Source organism: Lynx canadensis, chromosome C1, assembly GCF_007474595.2.
Source record: "Lynx canadensis isolate LIC74 chromosome C1, mLynCan4.pri.v2, whole genome shotgun sequence".
NCBI lineage: Eukaryota > Metazoa > Chordata > Mammalia > Carnivora > Felidae > Lynx > Lynx canadensis.
In genome coordinates this window covers 21,740,364-21,766,203 of record NC_044310.1, presented here as the reverse complement: position 1 = coordinate 21,766,203, position 25,840 = coordinate 21,740,364, and the positions used below count along the sequence as shown (strand labels likewise).

The 25,840-nt window shown below is 47.2% G+C and overlaps 2 protein-coding genes and 1 non-coding gene across 9 annotated transcripts in view; 2 read left to right on the top strand and 1 right to left on the bottom strand.

Moving 5' to 3' along the window:
* PTPRU (protein tyrosine phosphatase receptor type U) overlaps positions 1-161 on the bottom strand; it is an 81,859-nt gene extending 81,698 nt beyond the window's left edge. For all 6 annotated transcript variants that reach the window (XM_030327983.1, XM_030327984.1, XM_030327985.1 and 3 more), the window contains exon 1: positions 81-161. In XM_030327983.1, the coding sequence (XP_030183843.1) occupies positions 81-153 (73 nt within the window). In that variant the 5' untranslated portion in view covers positions 154-161. The remainder of the gene's footprint in view (positions 1-80) is intronic.
* Positions 162-6,766: 6,605 nt separating this feature from the next.
* The window catches only part of MECR (mitochondrial trans-2-enoyl-CoA reductase), a 37,784-nt gene continuing 18,710 nt past the window's right edge, over positions 6,767-25,840 (top strand). Inside the window, exons 1-3 of one of the 2 annotated variants that reach the window (XM_030328005.1) lie at positions 6,767-6,967; positions 20,106-20,203; positions 20,665-20,796. In XM_030328005.1, the coding sequence (XP_030183865.1) occupies positions 6,792-6,967; positions 20,106-20,203; positions 20,665-20,796 (406 nt within the window). In that variant the 5' untranslated portion in view covers positions 6,767-6,791. The remainder of the gene's footprint in view (positions 6,968-20,105; positions 20,204-20,664; positions 20,797-25,840) is intronic. The other variant, XM_030328006.1, reaches the window with a different exon arrangement.
* Positions 8,921-9,026, top strand: LOC115522539. The gene has a single exon (XR_003971443.1). It is a non-coding gene; the product is annotated as a U6 spliceosomal RNA (small nuclear RNA).

Here is a 25,840-nt window from a genome sequence, read left to right as displayed (position 1 = left end):
CACTTACACTTTCTTGAGAGCTACGCCACGGGCCCCGGGGGCTCCGCGGGGCAAGCTTGGTCGGACGGACGAGCGCTTACCTGCCGGAGTCTCGGTCTCGGGCGCGCAGAGCTGGAAGGTGAGCGCCAGGACGAGAGCCTGGGCGCGGGCCATGGTGCCCCGCCGCTTGCCCCGGGGCCCGGCACGGGGTTGCCGCCGCCGGAGCCCGAGCCGAGCCCAGCCCGAGGCGAGCCGGAGCCGGAGCGAAGCGGCGCGGCGCGGAGCGGGACTGGCGCCGAGTCCAGAGCGGGAGCCCAAACAAGCGGGGCGCTGACGTCAGGCCCCGCCGCGGGTTCCGCGGTCTCGCGGCGCCCCCTGCTGGCAGCCGCGCGCGCAGCCGGTCAGGTCTCCCGCGGCCCGGACGCACCCCTCCCCCACGCCGGCGCCCCCTTTAGGAGGTCCGGAACGTGGAGGACCACCCCGCCTCTACACCCACAGCACCGACATTCTCAAGCCAGCACGCTCGCTGCCCACACTTTGCTCTGGCACAGCTCTCTCCGGGACAGAAACCTAAAGACACCCTGCTTCTCTGTCCCCTCCGATGCTTGAATCCCCTCCTTACCTACACCCCTCCAAATGCACATTCACGCATACCTCCAAGGACAGGGTGCTCGTCACCGACCAAAAACAGGTGGTTGGGTCTTTGGAAACGTTGGCTTTTAAAGCTGTTCATAACATTCCTTTATTATCTTTTTAATGTCCATGGGATCTGTAGTGATGTCCCCTCTTTCATTTCTATTAGTAATTTATGTCCTCTCTCTTCTTAGCCTGATTAGAGGTTTATTGATTTATTGATCTTTTCAAAGAACCAACTTCTCTTTTGATCTCCTGTTTTCAAGGCAACTGATTTCTACTCTAATTTTTTTTTCTTCTGCTTCTTTTGGATTTAATTTGCTTTTTTTTTTTTTTTTCCTATTTCCTAAGGTGGAAGTTTAGGTGAATGATTTTAGATCCTTCTTCCTTTCTATAGATGCATTCAGTGCTATAAATTTCCCTCTAAGCACTGCATTGCTGCATCCCATAAATTTTTAGAAGTTGTGTTTTCAATTTCATCAAGTCTCAAATGTGTTGTTGTTGTTGTTTCTCGACATTTCTTCTTAGATCCATGTGTTATTTAATCTCCAAGTTGTTTGGATTTTTCAAGCTACCTTTCTGTTATCGATTTCTAGTTTAATTCCACCACACTCTGAGGGCGGACATTGTATGAATCCTAGTCTTTTAAAGTTAAGATGTGTTTCATGGCCCAGAATGTGGTCTATTTTGGTGAATATCCCATGTGAGATCGAGAGGAATGTGTATTCTGCTGTTGTTGGATGGCATAGTCTATGGATGTCCATTATATCCACTTGATTGATGGTGTTGAGCTCAACTATGTCCTCACTGATTTTCTGCCTGCTGGTTCTGTCCATTTCTGATGGAGGGGTGTTGAAATCTCTAATTATGGAAGGGAATTCATCTATTTCTCCTTACAATGCTGGCTTTTAGAAAGTTTTTACTTTTCATGACACGAAGTCCACCTTCTCACTAATTCTCCTTGGTCCCAGTCTACCTCTGGCTACAAAGGTTAAGTATATTTGGGCCTCTACCCAGTACAGGCCCTGTACAATGACCACAAACTAGCTGTCCATTATTATGTAAGACCATGCACCTTCTATATGCCTTACCCACAGAGGGTCACTTAATTCTCCCCACTGTTGTTTATTATTCCCATTATATAGTTGAGGAAATTGAGTTACAGAGAGGTGACTTTTCCAAGGTTGTGCATTATTATGTAGTGGCACCGGGAACTGAATCAAGGCCATCTGGTTTAACTTGAATGGAGGCTGAGATCTGCCTCACATCTGGAGCAAATTAACAAACACCAGGTAGTGATTTGTTTGTTCAACAATTCCTATAAGCCAAGGTGGAAATATAAAACAGACAAAAATTCCTACCCTCATAGAGCTTGCATTCCAGTAGGAAAACAAGAAAAATAAACAGCCAAACAAGCAAATGCTCTGGTACATGAGACAGTGATAAACTATTACTCCTGGTATGAGACAGAGCTATGCCAGAGAAGTGGAGGGAAAAACAGTCGGGGGGGGGGGGGGGTGTCTGACATGTAGTTGATGTTGAAAACATACTGACGCTCAAAAAATACTGAATGGATAAATGAATGGATAAACGAATGAATACAGACATGGTCTTTGCCCTCATGAAACTTACACTCTCAGGGAAAAGACCAACAGCAAAAATGCAAATAAATACGTAATTACAATCTGAGATGTGCACTCTAAAGAAAGTGGGAGGAATGTTGTGATAAATAATTAGGGGGGATCCTACTTGAGTTAAGGGGATCCGAGAGGGATTCCCTGGAGAAACAATGTAGTGATATTTGAGCGGGGACCTGAAGTAAGGGAAGAAGCCAGCAAGTCAGTAGGGGAGGAATAGCACAGCCAGAGGGGACAGCCTGCAGGAGCTTGTGCGTTTGAGGAACAGCCAGGCCAGGGTGGCTGGAATGGAGTGGGGAGGGAAGGGGAGCCATATGCAACTAGAGAGGCCAGCAGGATCTGCAGATCATGCAAGAAACTATGGGGCTTTGGATTAAACCCTAAGAGCAGTAAGAAGCTATTGGAGCATTAAATAGAAGAATAAAAGGTCCTGAGCTTGCTTGCTTTTTTTTTAAGTCTTCCAATGAGCCAAGTGGAGACAGAGGACCCCATAGGCAGATGGATCTAACTAGTGGGCAGTGACCCAGGCCAGAGCCTAGGAGTCCAAAGTCTTTCTAGGCCCTACCTGTGCCCTGCCTCCACTGCAGGCTGGCTCCTCAATGAGCGTGGAACAAAGGAGGTTGTCTGGAGGAGGCAGGGCACAGGGCTTGTGCGCTCTTAGCCCTCTCTCTTTTGAGCCCTGATGAGCTCCATGCTGAGCTAGGGAAGGGGCCAAGGAGAAAGGTGAGAGAATTAAGCAGAGAGAGAATCACAGGGAGAAAGACAGAAGCAAGAAAAAGACAATGGAGAAGAAACAGAGAGATCCTGGAGAGGGGAGGCAGGAAGGTCCAGCCAGAGCAAGGAGAGAAATCCAGTGAATAGAAGAAACAACCAAGGATGATGCCATTTTCAGAGGACTCCTCATGACAGGAGTTTGCCATTGATTCCATTTTTTTTTTTTTTTTGTATGTGGACACTGAGGTTCAAAAAGTATAAGGCATTTGTCCAAAATCATCAAGCCAGGAGATAGTGGGCCCGGGACTCAAGCCTAGACTTAACCAATTCCACATCCATCTGCTCTTTGTGCAGGAGAAGAACGTAAAGCAGAGAGTATCGTGGAGGGAGGAGGAGAGCACAAGCAACAGGTGGACAGATAAAAAGAGAACATTCTGCTTCACTTGAAAAAGATCACAGACTTCTAAAACCCACAAGTGGCCTGGAGTGACCTGCCCAAATCTAGGGGAAAAGGAGACAGCACCGCAGACAGGGCCAGGCAGTGAAGAAATTCAATGACTTTCAACTCATGGAATATTTATGACACCTACACTGGGCCAGGCCCCATATTGGGTGCTGGTGTCATGGAGATGCACCAGTCATGACCCCCTGTTGGCCAGAGGGGTAAGTGGACATGTAAATAAATAACCAACTGTGTCCTAAAGGCCATAACACCAGTTCAGAGAAAACACAAAGGTAGCAGAGGTTGATGCAGCTTAGGGAGTTGGAAAACAACATCCAAGAAATGATATCTGACCCTGTAGTTTCCCAGGTCGGCAAGGCCAGGAAGAGCATTTCAGGCAGAAGAAGCAACCTGAATAAAGGCACAAGACATGGGATTGCTAGGAACGGTGGGTATCGGGTGCTCTTGGATCATTGGCTATGCACGGTCTTATAGCAAGAGATAAATACAGTGTTGGACTCAGAGTGCAAAGGGTATTGAATACAGGGCCATGAAAACTGGACTTGAACCCCTCAATCAGTGGTTCTCCAACTATGCCCCTGGCGAAACCCAAGTGTTCCTCAAGCCAAGCTGAGGGGTTCTGCCACTGAATTAAAACTATAGTCATCTTTTTCCAATTTGCAAGAAGGTAACTTAATTACAATGAACAGAATTTTCTTTGTTTTAAGGTGCTTTTCCTCCATACATTTTTCTAAAGACTTTAGCACATGTCAGTTGTGCGAGAGAATGAGTTAGTGTAGAATCACAGTTTCATTTTGTTTTGGTTTTTTACAGTTTTTGGCTTAACATATCCATAGTTTGTGGTGTTCTACAAAGAACTGTGACTTCTGGATCTACCTAACTATTGAGGAGTCATAGAAGGACTTTAACCAAGGGAAAGACAAAGTCTGATCTTTCTGTTTAAAAAAAAAATCATTCTGGGGTGCCTGGGTGGCTCAGTCGGTTGAGCGTCCAACTTGAGCTCAGGTCATGATCTCGCGGTTGGTGAGTTCGAGCCCTGCGTCGAGCTCTGTGCTGACAGCTCAGAGCCTGGAGCCTGTTTCAGATTCTGTGTCTCCCTCTCTCTCTGCCCCTCCCCCACTCATGCTCGCTCGCTCTCTCTCTCTCTCTCTCTCTCTCTCTCTCTCTGTCAAAAATAAATAAACATTAAATTTTTTTTTAATTAAAAAATAAAAATAAATCATTCTGGAGGTGCCTGGCTGACTCAGTCAGTAGAGCATGCAACTCTTGATCTCAGGGTTGTAAGTTCAAGCCCCACATTGGGTGTAGAGATTACTTGAAAATAAAATCATTTTAAAAAATCATTCTGGAGGCCTGAGAAAGAAGGAAAGGGGAGGGAAAGAGAGGGGGGAGGATATCAGTCAGGAAGAAGGCTGTTTACAAAGTTCAAGTTAAAATTGATGTCCTGGACTGAAAGTGGGGGCTATTGGGTTGGAGAGGGGGACTAAGTCCAGCCTCCAAGAGGAAAACCTGCTGTGATTCTCCAGACTTTCCAGCCAGGCTGCCCAGGGAAGTCACAGGAGCCAATTTGGTAGAGAAGATAATGTCAACAGCTCACTGTCACCTAGAGAGTCTTCAACAGAAGTAGACCTCTGTGTCTCAATGAAAACAGAAGGTAAGCAAAACTGGGTAATGTGTGTGTGTGTGCGCGTGCGCGCGCGCATGTACGTGCACATGAGCACTCCCATACAACTGTGGGACCAAGTCTTTCCCCCATGATGGGACACCTATTTTCCCTAATAATAAAAACAGATTTAAACATTTTTTAAGTACATAGTATGAGCCAGATCCTAGTCTGGGTGTTTTCCCCAGCTAATTTTCACAATAACCTAGTAACATTTTTCAAATGTTTTCATGTGCCAAGTATTGTGCTAAATGCTTCAAGTGAATAATATCTCACTTGATCTTCACAATAGCCTTGAAACTGATACTATTATTTCCTTCACTTTAAGGATAAGGAAATGAATACACAGAGAGGCCAAGTGACTTGTCCCAAATCAAATGGCTGGAAAATGGCAAAGCCAAAACTCAAAGCCAGTTTTGCCAGAATCCAACCACCTGCAGCTTTCAACGCAGCACTTTGCTCTCTTCTCTTCCTCAGAGAAAAGGCTTTTGAGCTGGTAAGCTTTGGGTCAATAAAACCTAGAGAAAGGACCTCTTCCTTATCCTTCAAAGCCCTGGCTCAGTGTCTGTCTAAGCCAGTTTCCTGGCCCACCTACATCAGAATATTCTTTGAAAGCTTGGAGGAATTGTAGATTCCTGGACTTGTCCCCAAAATTCTAATTCAGTAGGCTTGAGATAGGACCTTCGGGTGATTTTTGTGCACATTGAAGATTTTGAGTGGGACAGGCTCCAATACTGCCTCTTGCAAGAGCCCTCATCCCCACCCTGGCTCCTTCCAGAGTACCTTTCTCCTTCAGACTCCAACAGTGCCCTCCTTCCTACTATTCCAACTTAGGTTTTAGTTATGTTCACGTCTCACCTCCACTACAAATATGATCTAGTGTCTTTACTGAGCTACATCTTCTTACAAGGCACTTCCATTGTCCCACTAAATCCCTTCTATACTGTGAGCATTTTGAGAGAGGGCCTCCTCCTTGTGATCCCTCCTTTCTATCTGAACACACTTAGCATTTTACAACGTGTTCTGCTGTTCACAACGTCATCCTCTTGTTTCATCCAATCCTCACTACAATCTTGAAGGAGGTATATTGTCCCCCACTGTACCCACGAGAAAAGAGACTGGGAGCTTTTGACACTAGCCCAAGGTGGCCAAGCTAAGAAGGCGGCAGGACTAGGAGTTGAACCTAAATCTTCTAGCTCCGAGCCCAATTCTCTTGCCTCCACACCAACTTACGTCTACCCTATTCAGTTGTAGGAAAGTAAAAATTGCTTCGCTATGGTGTTACAAGGTAGCAAAAATAAATCGGATGATGCTTTAAAAGATCTGTCACAGCGAGCACACAATAAACGGTGGGGAGAAGGAAAAACTGAGGTCAGGGAAGGATAAATGACTTTCCTCAAATCAAATACCAAATCGCAGACTGTGGACACAGCTTCAGGCTGGCATCAGACGCTGCTAGTTGGGAGAACAACTTTGACGGGCCCTGAGTCTCCGCAAATCTCTTCCGTACCTCCACCACGCATCCCACGCAACCTGTGCAGTTTCCCGGAGCGCCACCGCGCGGGAAACGGAGGAAGGGGTCAGCCTTTTTAAAATATGAGCAAGGGGCGTGGTCACGCGGCGGGGCGGGGCGGGGCGCAGGCGCGCGGACGCAGGCAGATGACGTAGGCGCGCTGTTCGGCTCAGAGTTGACTGAGGGGCCATGTGGGGTTGCGGCGCGCTGTTGGGGGCGCGAACCAGATCACGGCTTTGGCGTGAGGTGCTCGTCGCTTGGGGCCGCCGCTGGTCTGCCGCCGCCCCCTACTCCGCATCTGCCGAGCCCTCCCGGGTCCGGGCGCTGGTCTATGGGCACCACGGGGACCCAGCCAAGGTCGTCGAGTAAGAGACGGCGCCGAAACGGGGCAAGGGGACAGGGGCTCCTGGAGGGGGTTAAGACGCGCCGTGGAGAGGGGGGACTGAGAAAGGAGGGACCGGGTCTGAGGAAGAAGGCAGAGAATAACGGGACCCAAACCGAAGCCCGGGGCGCGATGGGTAGCTCGGAAAGTCGATGCGTCCAGGTAATTGAAGGCCAGAGAGGCACCATTGATGATGACGGCGATAGTGGCTAACTTTTTTTTTTTTTGAGGTGCAACTGACATACAGTATTAGATTAGATTTAGGTGTACAACGTAATGATTCGATATTTGTATGTATTACGAAACGATTGTCCATTAAATCCAGTTAACATGTCACCTTACATAGAGACAGAATTTTTTTTCCTTGTGATGAGAACTTTCAAGATCTAGTCTCTTAGCACCTGTCAAACATGCAGTATTACTAACCGCGTTGGCAAGCTATACATCACATCCCCATGATTTATTTTATAACAGGAAGTTGGTACCTTTTGACTCCGTTCACCCATTTGGCTCCTACACACCACACACACACGCACACACACACACACGCACACACACACACACACCCCTGAGCACCAGTCTGTTCTCCGTGTCTATGAGGTTGGTGTTCGTTTGTTTAGATTACACATGGAAGTGAGATCATACAGTAATGGTCTTTCTCTGTCTTATTTCATTTAGCATAATGCCCCCAGCATCCATGTTGTGTCATGTGGCAAGATTTCATTCTTTTTTATGGCTAAATAGTATTCCATTATTTTGTATATCTAATATGTCACATTATTATATAGCTATTAGCCCACTACTATATATATATATACGTATATATATACGTATATATATGTATATGTATACATATATATATATATATATATATAGGCCATTACATTTTCTTTATCCCTCAATAACTTTTACTGATCGAGTATTATGTGTCAAGCACATAATGGATGTGTCCACACGGATGCTCTCATTTAGTCATCACTTTTGGGGTAGGTACTTGATTTAGTTCCATTTGCCAGTGAGAAAACTGAGGTGTAAGAGAGGTAAAAATCACTTGCCCAAGGTCACACAGCCAGTAAGTGGCAGAGTTGAAATTTAAACCCATGTCTTACTGACTGATTTACCTGAGTTCCTAGGCTCTTATTTTTTTTTTGGAGAGTATTTTTTGGATGCTTTTATGTCCATTCTAATCTTCCACTTCCCAAAAGGTAGGTGAGAGACATCATTTTCAGTTTACAGAAGGCAGGGGACTTGTCCAAACTGAAATAGCTAATAAGGATTGAAACAGGGACAGGAACCCACAGCTTCTAACTCCTATCTCGTGTGATTTCCTCTCTGTTGCACTATGCATATGCCTTTAGCCAGTTAAAAAGAGCTCCTGTTTTGGAGCCTTACAGACCCTAAGGTCAAATATAGACTCCACCTCTTATTAGCTGTTTGATCTTAGACGAATCACCCAGCCCCTCTGAGCCCTCGCTACTTTTATGATTATGTTCTCCTAAACTTTTGTTGCCTCTTAATCCATGATTTTTGCATGTGGCTGATAAAAACAGCATGTGACTTGTCAACCACTGTAAATATGCCCATAAGTGACTATACCATCCAAAAGGGCTGGTGGGGTCACTGTAGGGGAGCTAAGAGAAAAGCACTGGTCTGGGAATCATACCCGGAGTCCAATCCTTACCCCATCCTGTGTGTTTGGGCAGGTTACTGAAGTTCTGTGAGCCTCAGTTTCATCCTCTTGAAAAGTGGAGACAATACAGGTAGAGCTACGTAGCTGAGGTCAAGCTAATGCTGCCCACCAAAAAGCGCCCGCACACTTTCCTAAGACCCCTTGTTTACAGCTCTCTGAGTCCCAGCACATGGTTTGATTGTTTTCCAAAGAGTAGGCAAACACGGAATTATTATTATTATTATTATGGCTAAAATACAAGCTAGAGTGCTCACTTCAGCACGTATGCTACCAACAGAACGACACAGAGAAGATTAGCATGGTCCCTGCTCAAGGGTGACATATGCAAATTCATGAAGCATTCCAAATTTTTACTCAAAAAAAAAAAAAAATCCAAGCCAGATGTTTTGACAACTGGAGGAGATAAGCCTCAGTTAAATTCAAGGTCATGCACTCAGCCTAGCCACATCCACCATTAGAATATTGAGGAGACACCTCAGTCAGTAAACCTCAACTTGTATGTTGATCACAAGTAATGATCACCGTGTCAGGAAGACTTGTCCCTGGGGACTGTGCTGTAATGAGTTGGTAAAGCTCTGATGAACATTAGTTTTCCAGGAATGCACCCCAAATGGGAGTGATGTGCCTCTCGCACAGGCTTGTAATTTCTGTTGTCTGGTACACGAGCTGCCACAAAACAAGTGCTCCAAAAACGTTAGTTAATTATGAATCTAATTTCTGTAAGAAATGTAATTTTTTGTTGTTGTATTTCAGTGTTTATTTCTAAGAGAAAGTACACGCAAGGGAGGGGCCAGAGTATCCGAAGCAGGCTCTATGCTGACAGCAGAGAGCCTGACGTGGGGCTCAAACCCACAAACCGTGAGATCATGAGCTGAGCTGAAGTCAGACGCTTAAGCAACTGAGCCACCCAGGCACCCCAAGAAGTGTATTTTTGTAGAGTTCTGTGGTGACGAGGATGGGACCCTTTGGAAAGGCCTGGGAAAGTTAGGCAGCTGGGTGCAGTTGCCTCCTGATTGAGTCCCTCCTCTTAGAGAGCCAGCGAACTGGAACAGACTGGTCTGGTGGCAGTTGCCACTTAGGGAAGAAAGAGCTCTCTTGTCTCCTTGTGTGGAACCCTAATAACTTCCCAGAAGTTCAAAACGAGATAGTTTAATGAAGCGTTACTTGGCCTTGGCTTCACACCTCGCTCCCCTGTGGCACTTTGAGTCCATATTCCCAGGAGCCTACCCTGAGGTATTTAGTGGGTCTAGGATGGCACTGAACATCTGTGTTTTTTAAAGCTCCCCAAGTGATCCTGGTACCCTGGCCAGGGTTGAGAACCATTGCCCTTGTGGATACAGGCTCTTGGGCAGTAATTCTCCATCTGCCCCAGAAAAGTGGCTTTCCCTTCTGACCCAGATTCGGGCAACTTGACTTGTTCGTGTATGGACTGAGGCCAGAGGCTGGGATTCTCTTCTTTGTAGTCATGTCTTTGGAGGTTTAAGGTAACCACCCTGTCACAGAAAGAATCAGATGTCCTTTAAATATTCCGCTGACTGGGTGTGTGGGTCAGGTTACACCAGGCAGGGTCATGGAACCACCCAGAGTCCAGGCAGAGTGTTCCCCAAACTGGCGTAGTTTGTGATGCTTGATAATGCTTGCACCATGAGCCAGAGCTCTGGGAGGAACAGGGAGGGAATGGAGAACAGGCTTCTTGGGTCGGAGGGGTTGCAGAATTCCTCAGAATGAGACCTGCAGGGATCTCTGAATCTAAATGCGCTTTTCATTCCTATTGGCCCCCAGACATTCCATCTGGTCTCTCTACTAAACCTTGTTCCTCTGTCTCCTAGAGGTTTTTTTCCTCTCCCCCAGAATGGCCTCCCCTAAATAAGCACTTGGGCCTTTTTCATTGGGAGGATCAAATGATGTAAAGTAAGACCGCAGGAGAAAATGACAAACTTGGGAGAATTACAGACTCTAGAAATTTCAGAGGTCCCCCACGGCCATCGCCCCTTGTGCAGAGTTCTGGATTCTCTATCGATAGTTCCCGGAACCTCCAATGTCCTCTTTCCTTTTGGTCCTGAAAGTCCCCTTTCAGAGCTTTGCTGTTCTCTGGGTCTTATGTTAAAAACATCTTTCATTTACTGTGTACCTACTATGTGGCAGGTATTGGGCTACGTTCTCCACATGTATTATGGAAATAAAAAGTCACAAAAATCCAGTTTGGTCATTATTATCCCCATTTTACAGATAAGGGAACTGAGCTCAAGAAGCATAAAAGTCACATGCCCAAGATCACACAACTAGGATGTCCCTTCTTTAATAAGAGTCCTTGATATAGGACCTGAAAAAACAATGACAGTCATCTCCAATGTTTTTTGAGAATGAGATATAAAACTGGGGAAAAGATAGGTCAGAAGAGAAGATGAAGTTACTCGGATGACCCCAAGTCTCCACCCTTCATAGGAAGGGCAGCCCCAACCTAGGGAAGATGGTAGGAACGTTATTCTCTGTCTGCCCTCCTTTTGAAGATCCTGAAGTGTTCATAAAAATAGCATCCTGGTTGGCGCAGCTTTCTCCCCTGCCTGTTCCTAGCACAAAATCAAATGTAGCTGTGAAACCTGGACAAACCCATTCAGTGTTAGCCATATGGGATTTGGGGAAGCAGGTGGTGACGACCCAGTCTGTATGGGTGGTGAGTTCTCATGGTAGGACACTGTTTACCCTCGGATTTCTTTTTACAATTGATGTCAGTGTGTGCAACCAAATGTCTATGCAGGTGACTTGGTTTTTAAACCAGAATTACACTACTTTGAAAAAAGATTCGCACTTTGGTTTGGCATTCTATTGAGAACCGGGATTTTATTTGTCTGTCTCCTGGAGACTTTTACTGCGGTCATGAATGAAGGAGGAGGGAATCGAACTCATTGATGTAGTAAGTTAGGCAGGAGTTATTCTCTGAGGGCCTGCTACCTGTGCGGCAGGACTGGGGATGCAAACACGAATAATCTGTGGTCTTTGCCCTTAAGGAAGTCACGCTCTAGTCCAGGAGATGGGTGACCATAGGCCAGTGCAGCAATGCTATATCAGGTTATGTGTAGACTGCTGTGGACACCCAGAAGAGAGGTACCTGGCCCCCTCAGAATATTCAGAGAATGCTTTCTCTAAGGACACGGAGTCTAGGTTGAGTGCCCCCAGAAGATCGGGTGGGCAGTATATGAGGAAAAGTGTAGAAATGTTCCAAACAGAGGACCCTGCATGTGTAAAAGCCCAGAGGGAAGAGAAAACCTGTTGTGTCTGACTGACGAATATTTATGGAGCGCCTGCCATGCACTCAGTATGTGGTCCTCGAGGGAGGTGTCTGCTGCCCCAGGCTCAGAGGGGACTAGCTTGAGATCACGGGACTCAAACGCAAGCTGGATGCCACATCCTAAAGCGCTTGTACGTTGCCTTCCTTCTGGACTTCACCCTAGGCTGGAGTTGGGGGCCAAAACCCTGAGGGTGGAACCTGGCGGGCAGAGCTCTGAGGTACTGCACAGCAGGTAGGAGATCCCCCTGTGTCCAGAGTGTGGGAGGAAAGCTACCCCCCCCCCACCAGCGCAACCCCAAGTTATTACGGTTGTCTGGCCCTCCCAGCGGCTGCTGCAGCTCTCTGGGGTGGTTCCAGGCCTCTCCCACTCTCAATGGGGTGGGAAGGATCAGCATTTTAGAGAAGGGAAAGCAAAGATGCCATGAGGTTTATCTGTGGCTCAGGATGTGTTGTTGGGGACCCACCCACAAGGGCACTGGCCTGGGTTCTAGTCCCCACTCCGCCACTCATGGTTAGGGTGAGGAAATCATTCCAGTCTCCTTTTTTTTTTTTTTTTTTTTTTTTTCAGTTATTCTTTGATAAAATAAAGGGGTTGACCAAGGGCAGCCGTGGTAAAGACGGGCATGCATGCGGTCTCTTCCTCCCCCCCCACACCTTCTATACCAGTGACAAACCTTCACAGCTCCGTTTTCCGTATACCTCGGAACGTATACACCTCTTTACCCTGTTCTCCCCAAACAACACTTTTTTCTTCTAAGACAAGGGGAGGCCTTAACATCCTTCTCGATATAATACTGTAGCCTTGGAAATGGTTATGAGACCGAATCCTCTTTGTCCAGCTCGGACAACTCTGTGAAACCGGTGGACGTTGGACTGCCTGCTCCCCAGTGGTTGTTCTAGCAGACTCCAGGGAGCAGTGCTGTGGCTGGAAATCGGGGGTCCTAGGTACAAAATTTCACCAAGGCCCTGTTTGCTCTTGATTGGTATCGTAATCAGCAGCCCTCCAGGCAGGGGCTGCATGGTCATTGTTGTTCCTGTCAGAGAGACCAAAGCAGCTGCAGACAGGGACCCGGTCCCCTGCTGTGGCCCAGTCTTATTCTCTGGGTCGATAAGGTTAGGCCCCCGCAAGCTAAGCAACAGACTCTAGCTCCCTTCAAGCAAGTTTCCTGATGTCAGCAGCTGTAGAACATTCTAGGGCTTACCAGCTTACTGGTAATCTTAGTTGAGAGAAAGTAGGGGACTGAGAAAGTAGTGAGAGGGTTTCTTTGCCAACTCTGGGTAGAAACTTCCAGAAGTTCCCCCCCTAAGTCTCTAATGTCTTTCTATTCAAAATGACTGTCCTGAAGTGCAAGTGGTCCTGAATGGTGGGAGGGCAAGATGACTTTGAGGCAGGGAAGCCAGAAGAGGCACAGGGAGCAAGCGGGCGTGCCTAGCACACCGACGAAGTGTGCGAGCTAGGCTCAGGAAAAGGAGCTTTCCCTGAGAGCCCAGGACTCCTTTATAGAACCCACCAATGGAGGCCGCCAACCACCCCTGCTGCGGGGCGAGCCAAAGAACTTCATTCTTCCACAATCCCCAGTGTGTCTTATTAATTATTAATCAAATCTCTGAGCAGCGTACCCAGCACAGCATTTCAGCAGATCACATGGGGATTGCAGACAGACTGGAGAGAGCCACATAAGATGTGGGTAACCTTTACCCAGTACCACATTCTTAGCTCTCTGCAGTGAGCACATGAGAAAGTCTCTGGCCTGTGACAGTCTCTCCCTGCCTGTTCTTCCTGCTCAAAATGATATTGACCAGTTTGAGGTGACTGAGTGGAAGATGTGCAAATGGTTGCTAATTACATGCGGAAGGCGGGAAAGATATCTTCGCCGAGCTGGCCAGTGCCTGCCTTACACAGCAAATATAAGTGAGCCGGTCCCCAGAGTACTGGCCTCTTTTTCCCCCGTCTCAAAAGGCTCTTTCTTCTGCCTGCTTTTGTCTCCCTTGTAGTTCATATGGCATCACAGGTGTACAGCTGGGGCCTCAAAGGAGCCATTGTGACCTTATCCAGTCTGGGATCTGTCGAGTGAAGACAGTGGCATCCCTCCGAGTTGCATGGCGCCATGACACTCACGGGGGAAGGCCGTGAACACTCCTGGGGAAGTGACTTGAGATCTAGCCAGGCTGTGTTTGGGTGCCTCCTTTGCACTCTACAACACAGCCACTGGTTCCTCTGGCGAGTTAAAAGAAAGAAAGAGAGAGAGAGAGAGAGAGAGAGAGAGAGAGAGAGAGAGAGAGAGAGAAAGAAAAAAAGAAAGAAAGAAAAAGAAAACAAGGAAGAAATTGCTATCATGACACCAGAGGTCCAACTCCTGGAATCCAGACTTGGCCCCCGTTTTCCTTCCTGTCTCCGCAGCATGGTATCCTTGACGACGACGCTAGGACTGTGTGCAGGGACGGCAGTGTCTGTGGTGCTAATGGCATTCCATGGGGCAGGCAGGGGCCGGTCTCCCTGGTGAGATGCAGCTGACCCACACACCTCCTGCCGGGCTGGCAGCGCAGCCCCTCCCTCAGCCACCTGTGTTCGCGGCTTCAACTCTGCGGCCCCTAGACCCTCATCCCTGCCCCGCTCTCCTTCCCTCCCGCTTCTGTGACTTTCAGCCAGCACAGAGCGGCGAGGCTACCCAGAAGACAGAGAAGTGGGAGCGGGTTGTAGCCCCGTGCGGCACTTCTCAAACTGCTGTCTGGGGGCAGGCAGTTACTCGGTGTGCTGTGAAAACAGTGTCCCCAGCTGAGTTACCTCTGGAGGCTCTGGATGACACAAAGTCCCCTGGGTTTTTTCCCTGGGTGACTTCTCCCAGCCTTTGTGACGCTGGGGCACCGTCTGAGTCCTATAAAGGGCGTTTACTGGGCAGCATTTCTCAGACATATCCTACACCCCGGGAGTGCCTAATACTGTCTCTCAGGATGGAAATTCCACACAGTGTAAAGGATGCTGGCTTAGTGTTCAGCGGTCTGAGCTTCGGAGTCAACCTTTAGGGCAATTTTTGCCACTTAATCAGAGTTTTACCTTAGACAAGTTCCTTCCTCTGAGCTTCAGTTTCCTGTTCGTGAATTGAGGAGATAACACCCTCCTGATAGGTGTTTCGAGGACTAACCAGCCTCACGTGTATAAAATGCTGAGCACAATGCCTGGAGCTTAGGAAACTGTCAGCATTAGTTTCTCTTCATTGTTCAGCCAGATCGCCCAGAGCAAGATGATCTGCCTGCCTCGACTCCCACTACATCCAGCTGACTCACAGCTCTGTACGTCTAGCCTGGAGTGCCCTCTCCCCATACCACGCGGCTTCAAGCTCCAAATATAACACCTCCCTCCCCACTCCAAACCACTCTCCCTTCCTCTCTGTGTCAATATCCAGTTGTCCACGCCAGAAGCCCAGGAGCCATCAGAGATTTCCCACTCCGTGTGGAGGGAGTGACATCAATACCACTTCTTATTTAAGAGATCCCAGGTTATCAAATCCTCTCCATTCCCCTGGCTCCTGTCCAGATTGCACCTACTGCCTGGCCAACTATCAAGTCAGATTCTTTGCCATTCCTTTCTTTTGCAAGAAAGCCTACCTTCCTCCCTCAGTCCACCCAGTAAACTCTCACTTATCCTTCAAACCCCAACTAAGGTACCACTTCCAAAGCCCAATGCTTCTTCCAATGCTGGCTAACCCTGCATTTCCTCCCTCCGGGCGCAGTCTGGGATTAGGACCGCAAGCCTGCCTCTGGGGTGCCTGCCTCTGGGGGTGCCTCTCGCAGTGACTCCACGTGTGAGAGTCCCCGTGCCATCAAGCCCCCAGGCAGGAGAATTTTTTTTTTTTTCTATCCTTAAGCCCCTTGGCTCAGTACCTGACACTGAGTAGGACTGTCAGTAAAATATTTGCTGAGTTAAATTTACTTGAGTTTTCCAAAAAGTCGCCGTCTTTCAGTGATTCAGTGATTCTCTTCAGAGGGATAGCCAACTAATTGTTTCAGAGGCTTCCTTGGATATTCCTGCCACTGATAACAGCTGCCATCTCTTCAGCATCTACTGTGTATCAGGTACTCTAGCAAATTATTTACATTAACTCATTTACTCCTACGAGCTAGGTTCTAAGTGTTCTCCCCATTTCACAGATGAGTATTTTGAGGTTATCTAGCTGGTAAATGACCAAGGCAGGATTCAAACCCAGGACTGCCTGTTCACTTCAAACCCATGCTCCTCCCTTCATCTGTGAACTGAGATGCACCTGTATTCCCATCTCGACCATGGCCATCTAGATTTTTAAAGTACGATTTACTGCAAACCTCACCTGCACTTCCCTGTGAGGAAGAGAGCCATGGGTTTTTGCTTAGACCAAACTCTCTGAGGGACAATCTCCATTCTCATTTGTACCCATCCTTCAGGGTTATTTTCCTAAATAGCCCAGAACCAGGAAGAGCAACTATAAGCCTCAGCAGCTAAATCCCTGTGCCTTGAGCCTCTCCCCTGATTCCCCAAAAATGGCTGACACCTTTATGTCACATTTTCTCAATAGGGAGGAAAGTCGCGTAATTTCATTAGGAAGCATTCTTGAGCACCGCTTTGGTCCCAGGCACTGTGCTAAACACGGAGGTAAGACTAAAAATTCTCTGCTGTCTGGGAGCTCACAGCCAAGTGGGGAGACAACAGACATGCACATTCTGGCTGTAAAACTAAGGGATAGGTAAGAAGAGTCCTGAACCAAGTCCGAAAGACCTGGATCCAAATCCAAATTGGAATCTACAACGACAAAGTCAGAACGTTCTGTCAGCTGACAGTTCTGTTTTGATTTCTGTTGTTTTACAACTCATTTGGAGGGAAGACCTCATCTTGTGTGAAGTTTTTACATTTATTTTATATTTTCATATATATGTGTTTATTCATCCCGCTTAGCGTGACTATTCATACATTTTGCTGCAGAAACAGTGTTTCTGATCACAGAGTGCTGCCTCAACCCCCACAGGGGGGTGTAGATAATAACATGGTTCTGAACTCTGGCATACCTACATCTCCCCCACGGAGTTTGGGGAAAGGAATGTGAATGTAGGCCTGTTGTGATCAATTGAAAAGAAATATATGGAAAGACTTGATAAACTAAAAAGCAATAAACTCATGTAAGATGGTCTTAAAATGGCGTCACCCCTTCTGTGTAAGGAAAACACTGAGGATGGAGCAAGTGATTTTTTTCAGGACCAAGAAGAGGGTCAAAAGAAGTCTTAAAGGGTGAATTGAACTTCTTGCTCTGTGGAGAAGCAGTGGAAAAGAAATTCTGGGCTGAGGGAAGAGCATGTAAAAAATGGGCAGAAAAAAATGTCTTTAAGTAGCTTGAGTACATGGACTTTGTTGGCTTACAGAAAAACTCTGATTTCTGCAAAACGTACGAGAGAAGCAGTACAGATAATATAGAGAGGCAGCCAATCTGCAATCCATTTGCTCTGGGCGGGATTTTTCTCAGAATGCAGGCTTACACATCTGTTCTCTGTGTGTTCATAGAGAAGCATCACTGTCCGGCTGATGGTCCCTGTTCTGCCTGCTGCTAACCCCTCCCCGTCTCCCCAGGCAGGTCCAGCAAGGACCAGGCCTCTACACCATGCTGCCCTCTGCTTGGTCTGCTTAGCCCCTTACCATCTGGCTTCTCTAGCATCAGACCACCAGGTTCAAATCAGATCAGCCACTTACTACTTTTGGTGGCCTTGAATGAGTTATTTACTTCCTTTGTGCCTTTGTTCCTCAGCCATAAAATCAGAATAATGGTAGAAAGCTGGCATTGAAAGCACTTAGCCTAGTGTCTCTCTCACTGATAAGCACTCAAACAGTACTTATTATGATGATTATTATTATAAGGACTCCCCCCTCCTCCAGCTGTGTATAAATACATACATTCCTTAATAAGCACCTAAACAAAAAGAGCCCTTTCTTTTTTCCCCCTGCCTTGGTCCTAACTCCTTCCTAGTTAACTATTTTCTATAGAGTGTCTCTAATCCAGTTTTTTGCAGCTGTTTCTTAGTCATGGTAACGCATGATCTTACTTTGGTCATGGTCGGGGACAGGGATTCCCAGATTGAGCCCCTTAGGTCGCTAAGGGTCCTTGTAGGCAGTCAGGGGCGTTCCCAGGCTATTTTCAGGATTCTAATAATAGAGCACAGTAATTTGGAGTGCCAACTTGGGAAGTAGGGGAGCCCTGCCACTGACCGGTTATCTCCCCCTGTGTAAATTTCATAATCTCCAGGAGCCTGCATTTCCTACTTGACCGAATGGGACTATTCATACTTTCCTCACAAGGGAATTGTATCTTAGATCAGATCATGTATTTAAATCCCTTAGCACAGGACCTGATATATTACAAATACCACATAAATACCTGCCACCATTATTGCTACTATTAATACAAGGCATTTCTTGAAAATCACACTTTTACCTCCAATGGAGCCTCAGGTATAATTAAAAGGTCAGATTTCTGCCAGAAGTGGGTAGGGTTATATCAGCCTAGTTCAGTAACACTGTTGCCTAATGCTAAGAACCTCTGTGTGGCAGTTATATGTGCCTTCGGTAACTAAAAACGAGAATTATTACAAGTACATTGGGTAGAGGACAGGGTGCCTGGGTGGCTCAGTCGATGAAGCGTCTGACTTGAGTTTGGCTCAGGTCATGATCTCAGGTCTCATAAGTTCGAGCCCCATCAGGCTCCACACGCTGACAGCACGGAATCTGCTTGGGATTCTCTCCCTCTCTCTCAAAATAAATAAACCACCAAAAAAGTACATCTGGGTGAAGGAAAACATTGCGAACATGAAGTCTTGGTGCGGAGAAATAAAGGAGTCCCTGGTAATTAAAAAGTCACGAAGACCCACTGGTCTTGTACACTGATCAGTGCTTTCTGGGTGGAAGGTCTCCTATTTTTTTTTTCTTTTTTTAACTTGCAAGAGCATGCACAGGGGAGGGGCGGGGCAGGGGCGGGGGAAGGTGGGGAGAGAATCTTAAGCAGGCTCCTCGCTCAGCCCCAGAAGGTCTCCTTTTATAAAAAAATAAAAATAAGGGGCGCCTGGGTGGCTCAGCCGGTTGAGCGTCTAACTTCAGTCATGATCTCACCATTTGTGAGTTTGAGCCCCGCATCGGGCAATGAGCCTGGAGCCTGCAGCCTGCTTCAGATTCTGTGTCTCCCTCTCTCTCCTCCCCTCCCCTGCTCACGCTGTCCCTCTCAAAAATAAATAAACATTTCAAAAAAACATTTAAAATAAATAAAAATAATACATGGACATTGCCACCAGCCCTTTAGCAGGTTTAACCCATTAACCAAAGCTCTAATGCATAAAGACATTAGTCCCATGGTGCCTAGGGCCCACCGTGAACAGAGTGTTACCACCTAGAAATCCCACCTGTAATGGGAGAGGCTCTTGGCAGTGCTATGGCTCAGCTCTCCTTTCAGCATCCTTTCTGACCAGGATTCGGGCCCAAACGGGACATCACTCCAGAGGTGGATCACAGTCACCCAGGGAGTTCTTCCTGAACTACAAAGGGCATCTCTCTGTTTCACCTGCTCTGCAACTAACAGAAATGTGTGAAAGAAAGAAAGAAAGAAGAAAGGAAGGAAGGAAGGAAGGAAGGAAGGAAGGAAGGAAGGAAGGAAGGAAGAAAGAAAGAAAGAAAGAAGAAAAGAATAAGCTAGCCCACCGTGTCTCAGTTATGGCTGTCTATAAGACCCACTTGGGGCATCCCTTATCTTGAGATTCTGGTTCAGTAGGTCAGAGCTGGGGCCTGAGAATCTACATTATGCGTAAGCACACCAGGTGATTCTGATAAGCAAGTTTTGGAAAACACAAGGCTAATCCAGGCCAGCAGAAGGTCTCACTGCTTTCTGTCCCAGAACGGGCAGTGGGATTGAGAGGGCGCTAGAGATTTTCCATTTGCAGTTAGTGAGAGAGTTAACCTGTAGCCTGTGCTAATTCCTTACAGCACCTTTCTCTCTTCTAACAACCTTAATTCCCGGCCACACAATGGCAGCTCAAAAATCTGGCCACCCTGACCTACTTTGGGGAGATGATTTGAGCAAAAGACGCCCTGTCTATCCTGGGTGACATTAACATCTCTCTCTTTGGCTTTGTGCTTAGACTGAAGGACCTGGAGCTAGCTGCTGTGGGCGGATCAGACGTCCATGTGAGGATGCTGGCGGCCCCTATCAATCCATCTGACATAAATATGATCCAAGGTAACCTTGGTTTCTGTGGCTTATGTTAATTGGCTTTTTTGCTTAGCCCGCCACCTCCTCGATTCCATTCTTCCTCAGGTGCGGGTGTGAAATTCCTGTGATTAGCAGCAGCTGTTCTCCAGATGAGCCATCTGCAGACTGCAAGCCCTCCCTGGCCTCCCCTCTCTGGAATGTGAGGCTTTTTGAGAGTTAGGAAGATTGCAGTGGGGAGTAAACCAACCCCTGTGAGGTGCCTGCGATATGCTGGGCTCATTTCATACATTAGCTAATCCCCATAATAACCACGAATGCTGAAAAGTATTCTCCCCTTTACAGATGAAAAGGCTGAGGCTCAGAGAGGCTGGTTAGTTACACAGCAGGCCAAAGGCAGACCCCAGATCAGGCTCAGATCCAACTCTATAAAGTTCATGCTCTTTCACTGCCTGAGCTTCACCAGGTGACCCTCTGCTCTTCTCCCTTAGGAAATTATGGCCTCCTTCCCAAGCTGCCTGCTGTTGGAGGGAATGAAGGTGTTGGACAGGTGGTGGCAGTGGGCAGCAGTGTGACTGGGGTGAAGCCAGGAGACTGGGTGATTCCAGCAAATGCCGGTTTGGGTAAGTTTCTCCAGGTGTCTGCAGCCTTTCGTTGTTCCGGATTGTATTTCACCCACACTGGAAATGTTTGCACATTGGCTCAGTGTAACTGAGCAATGCGGGATTTATTATTGAGTCCATGTACCCACTGCCAGTAGGGATGGGAGCTGGACAAGGAGAGCAGAAAGTCTGTTTCATCTGCTCTGGGGGTGACGACCTGTTCTCTCATCTCCTTGGGCCCGTATTGATCAGAGCTGTGATTCTCTGAATCCCTGCATCCCTAAATCCCTGCTAGATGGTACAATGGGAAATCCAAATAAGACAGCCCCTGCCCTGCAGGAGGTTAAATTTTAATTGAAGAAATCTCCAAACTAGTAACTTCAATAAAGGGTGTGTTACATGTTACAAGTTTACAGGAAGCCGAGGACACTTCTGGGTCCTCTGTGTGCCCGCGAATGTGTGTGTGTGAGAGAGAGAGAGAGAGAGAGTGAGAGAGTCTTAAGGAAGGATCGGGGCTTCACAGAGGAGGCTTCTCTGGAATGGACGTTTGATGGGTGAATTATGTGAGGTGGAAATGAGCCAGAAATCATTGCATTTCGAGGGAGCAAAATGAGCAGACCCAAAGGTCGGTTTGGAAAATAGTGAGACATTCAATGTAGCCTTGGCAGAGGATTTGCACACAGAAGTCTGCTTAAGTGATAAAGAAGGTCACACAGGTAGTGGGGCCACATGGGGGAAGCCCTGCAAAAGCCAAGCTAAGAAGTTGGGGTTTTCTTTGATATATGGTGAGTCGTTGGTGAGTTTTGTTCTTTAACACTTCACACTTTTTGAGTCACAGACATTATATACAGGATCGTGACAGCAATCACGAGAGGGAAGCAGGGAAGACACTAACCACCCCATTGGACATATAAGGAACTGAAGCTAAGGGGGCACCTGGGTGGCTCAGCCAGTTAAGCAGCTGACTTCGGCTCAGGTCATGATCTCATGGTCCATGAGTTTGAGCCCTGCGTCGGGCGCTGTGCTGACAGGTCGGATCCTGGAGCCTGCTTCGGATTCTATATCTCCCTCTCTCTGCCCCTCCCCCACTCTCACACGCTCTTTCTCTCTCTCAAAAATAAATGAACATTAAAAAAAGAAGAAGAAGAACTGAAACTTGGGAAGAAGCCCTTGTCCAAAGAGCAAACTGAAAGAGAACCCACCAAACTCTTATTCCCACTCTGTTTCTGCTAAACTACAGTGTTAGGACCCTTTGGGTTATAACTTACAGTCAGTGCAAACTTGCTCTGCAAAAAAAGAAGTTAATTGATTTCTGGAACTGGGACGGGCAAGAGATGGAAAGCTGGATCCAGGAACCCCAGTGATATCAGAGCTCATTGTGTTTTCTTGCTAGTTCTCAGATAGGATCTCCCCACCTAGTGATATAGTAGCATTAACAAATATTTGTTGTCTACTCCCTTTGCACCAGGCCCTGTTCTAAGCACTTTACATGTATGAACTCAGTTATTCCCACAACAGGAGGTAGATATGAGATAAATATTAAATATTAAGCAACTTGCCCAAGATCGCCTAGCCAGTAAGTGGTGCAGCTGAGATTCAAACCGACGTTTCATAGATGGCCACCAGCATCCTGAGGTTTGCATCAAACTGGGAACAAATGAACATGGCCTCCACATCTGTCCAGTGCAACCACATCCCTCCACCAGCAGGGCTCTGACCGACACTGCCTGGGTCTTTGCCCATCCATGAACCCCTTCATACTCAGTAGTTTCACACCATCTAAACTGCAAGTTTCTTCACAGCATAACTGACTGGCCGCAGGCAATTTTGCTGTAGAAGACAAAATTGTGAAAAATAAAAGAGGGACATTCACTAAAAAGGACATCATCAAACACAAAATGAGTAATGAAAAGACTACTGCAAAATACAAACTATTTCAGTACATTCAAAATGTATAGTGTAGATTCATGGCAATACACACAAATAACTGATTTTATTCTGTGGATCCACAAAATGTACCTAAGCACTTGTCTTCAAAGTCTTTTGTTCCTAGTATCACACGGTTTTTTGGTGCTTGTTGACTCGTCTCCTCAATCAGTATGGCACTTTTGTTGTTGCTGTTGTTGCTAAAATGTCTTCCTTGATCAGGTTCCAAATACTAGGGTGCGCATTTGTAACTGGGCTTTGTATCGGGTTGTGAAAGCCTTTCACACTGTTGTCTGGTTTTGGCATATTGTCACATTTCCACTGATAGACGTTCCAAAGTTCTCTGGGAAATGTGGGTTCAAAACTCTCTGCTACTTTTTAGACTGTTACAAGGGCTAAAGTTGATATAATATGAAATAGGAGGACTGTGTCAATGGAGAAATGAAACCAAACTGTCAACCAGCAGATGAAACCAACAAACTGTCAACCAGTTTTTGTTTTGTTTTGTTTTGTTTTGTTTTACAGCAACATTGCCTTACGTAATTAGTTATATGGCAAAAATACTTGTGGTAAAGATACTTATGGCCTAGAACCACACCAGGAGTATGGGGTTGGGTCATTCCAGTTGCCTCAATGGAGCGTCTTGCCCACCTCTGTGGTTTAAAGGGTGGGGCCTTGTGGTTGACAGCCTCAGAGGTGAGGAGGGAGCAGTTCTAGAAAGAAAAAGTACCAGGCAGGAAAAAAACAGTAACAGAAGTCTATTAGAAGCTCTTTTCTTTGAGATCAGATTTGCTGCCAAGAATGGCCCCACTCTCTCCTGCAGCCCCACCTGGCCGTGAAAGAGCCACGCCATCTGAGCCAACTGAGAGCTGCAGGATTCACTATCGATGCGGACGGACTGGTGCTTTGAGGCCGCCCCCGTCAGACACAGTCTCTGCCCTCAAAGTGTTCTTGGCTGGGGGTGGGGAACTCGAGAATGGAAAAACAACACGTAATACGCTAACAGTCTAGTTAGTGCTATAATGAGAGGATGGACACGAAGGCGAGAGCCCCCCATCTCGGGGAGCATTCGGAGCGACTTCCCAAAGAAGTGGTGCTTGAACTCCGTCTGGAAGACTGAGTAGAAGCGTAGCCAGTGGGCTAGGTGAGGAAGCGCTGACAAGCAGTGCAGCACGTGCAAAGGTACGGCGGCAGGAGAAGGCTCGGCACTGTCGGAGCTGCTGTAGCCTGGTGCGGCTGTGTCCCTGCCGGGACGTAGGAGAAGCGAGATGAGGCTATAGAAGTAGGCGGGGACCCGGTCATGGAGGGCTGACATCTATGGTCAGAGAGAGCCCAAAGAAGAGTTAAGAATGAGTGGGGGCGCCTGGGTGGCTCAGTCTTGGTTAAGCATCGGACTCTTGACTTTGGCTCCGGTCATGATCTCCAGTTTGTGAGTTTGAGCCCCGCGTCGGGCTCTGCACCGGCAGCTCCTCTCTCTGCCCCCTCGCTTTCTCTTCTCTCAAGATAAGTACACTTAAAGAAGAAGAAGAAGAAGAGGAGGACCAGACTTGGGCAGCACAGAGCATGCTCTGGAGAGGCAGAGGGTAGAGGCAGGAAGCCAGTAAGGAGGTGGCTAAACAGATGGGGCTTCAGTTGATAAGGGTCTGAACAAGGCAGCGCCATGGGTCTGGGAAGACAGGTTGGAGTTAGGAGCTAGAGGAACAGAACTCGGTCACTAGATTTGGAGAGAAGAAGGGACGTCTGCCAGGGGTGTAGGGAATAGCGCCTGTAGAGGTGGTGGCGTCAGCCAGAACGGGGATTTCTCCCCAGAGAAAAGGGGAATCTTCCCCACCAGGTGCCAAAGAGCAAGAGGATTTTATAATGACTGGGACTCTAGCTCCGTTTATTTAGTAAACATTTTGTGAGCCTCTGCAGTGTGCTGGGCTCTGATATAGCAGTGAACAGACGTGGCCTTTCTTCTAGTGAAGACTGCAGTTTGGTAAGAGTGGCAGCCATTAAACAAATACGTCCTCAACTGGCCAGACCTTGGTCATCCTTCATGTTACTGAGCTGTGCCCATGGCCAGCTTTTTCCCACATGTCGCCAGTCCCCAGGGAGACTGGGCCAGAGAACGTGCAGACTGACTTTCTCATTGGAAACCCTCAAAACCCTCGCGAGGCAGCACAGGGCAGCAGCGAGAGCACCTGCTTGGGAATCTTCTTTCACCCTCTTGGGTGACCTTGTTTAAGTCACAGCTACTTTGAGCCTCAGTTTCTGCATCTCTAAAGTGGAGCTAACCATTGTTGCTGGCATATCTCAACTAATTCATGCAGCTCAGCTGAGGGATACGTACAACCATTATTGCGAATTAAAATTCTATACACATTAGATCAAGGTCAGCAAACTTTTTTTTAAACGACCAATTCATGGGGTGCCTGGGTGGCTCAGTCGGTTAAGCATCTGACTATAGCTCAGTTCATGATCTCATGGTTTGTGGGTTTGAGCCCCACATCAGGCTCTGTGCTGACAGCTCAGAGCTTGGAGCCTGCCTCGGATGCTGTGTCTCCCCCTCTCTCTGCCCTTCTGTCACTTGTGCATGCTCTCTCTCTCTCTCTCTCTCTCTGGCCTTCTTTCTCTCTCTCAAAAATAAATAAATAGACTTAAGAAATTGTAAAGGACCAATTTGTAAATATTTTAGGCTTTGCAGGCCAACTGCCTACACTTAATTCTGCCATCGTAAACCATCATGGACAATACATAAAAAGTGATCATGACTATGTTCCAATAAAACTTGGCTTACAAAATCAGGTGGTGAGCCAGGTTTGGCCCACGGCCGCAGTTTGCCGACCCCTGCGTTAGATAGTGGAGATGGTTAAGGGTCAGTTGCACAGGAGCAAGGAACAGGAATCCTGAGAACTAGAGCATGGGACTTAGGACCAGAAAAGGAAACCAAGAGACATTACACACCTACTATGTACTAGGCACGGTAATAGTCTGTACAAATGTCATATTTAATCTTCACACAATGACATTAGTGTCAAAGAAGGTAAAATGAAAATTCTAAATCACACAAATCAGGAATGGCAAAGCTGGGAGTTTTAAGCAGGTCCCCCACTCCAGGGTCTAAGGATTTTTACTTTAAAACCCTGAAAGCCCTCAA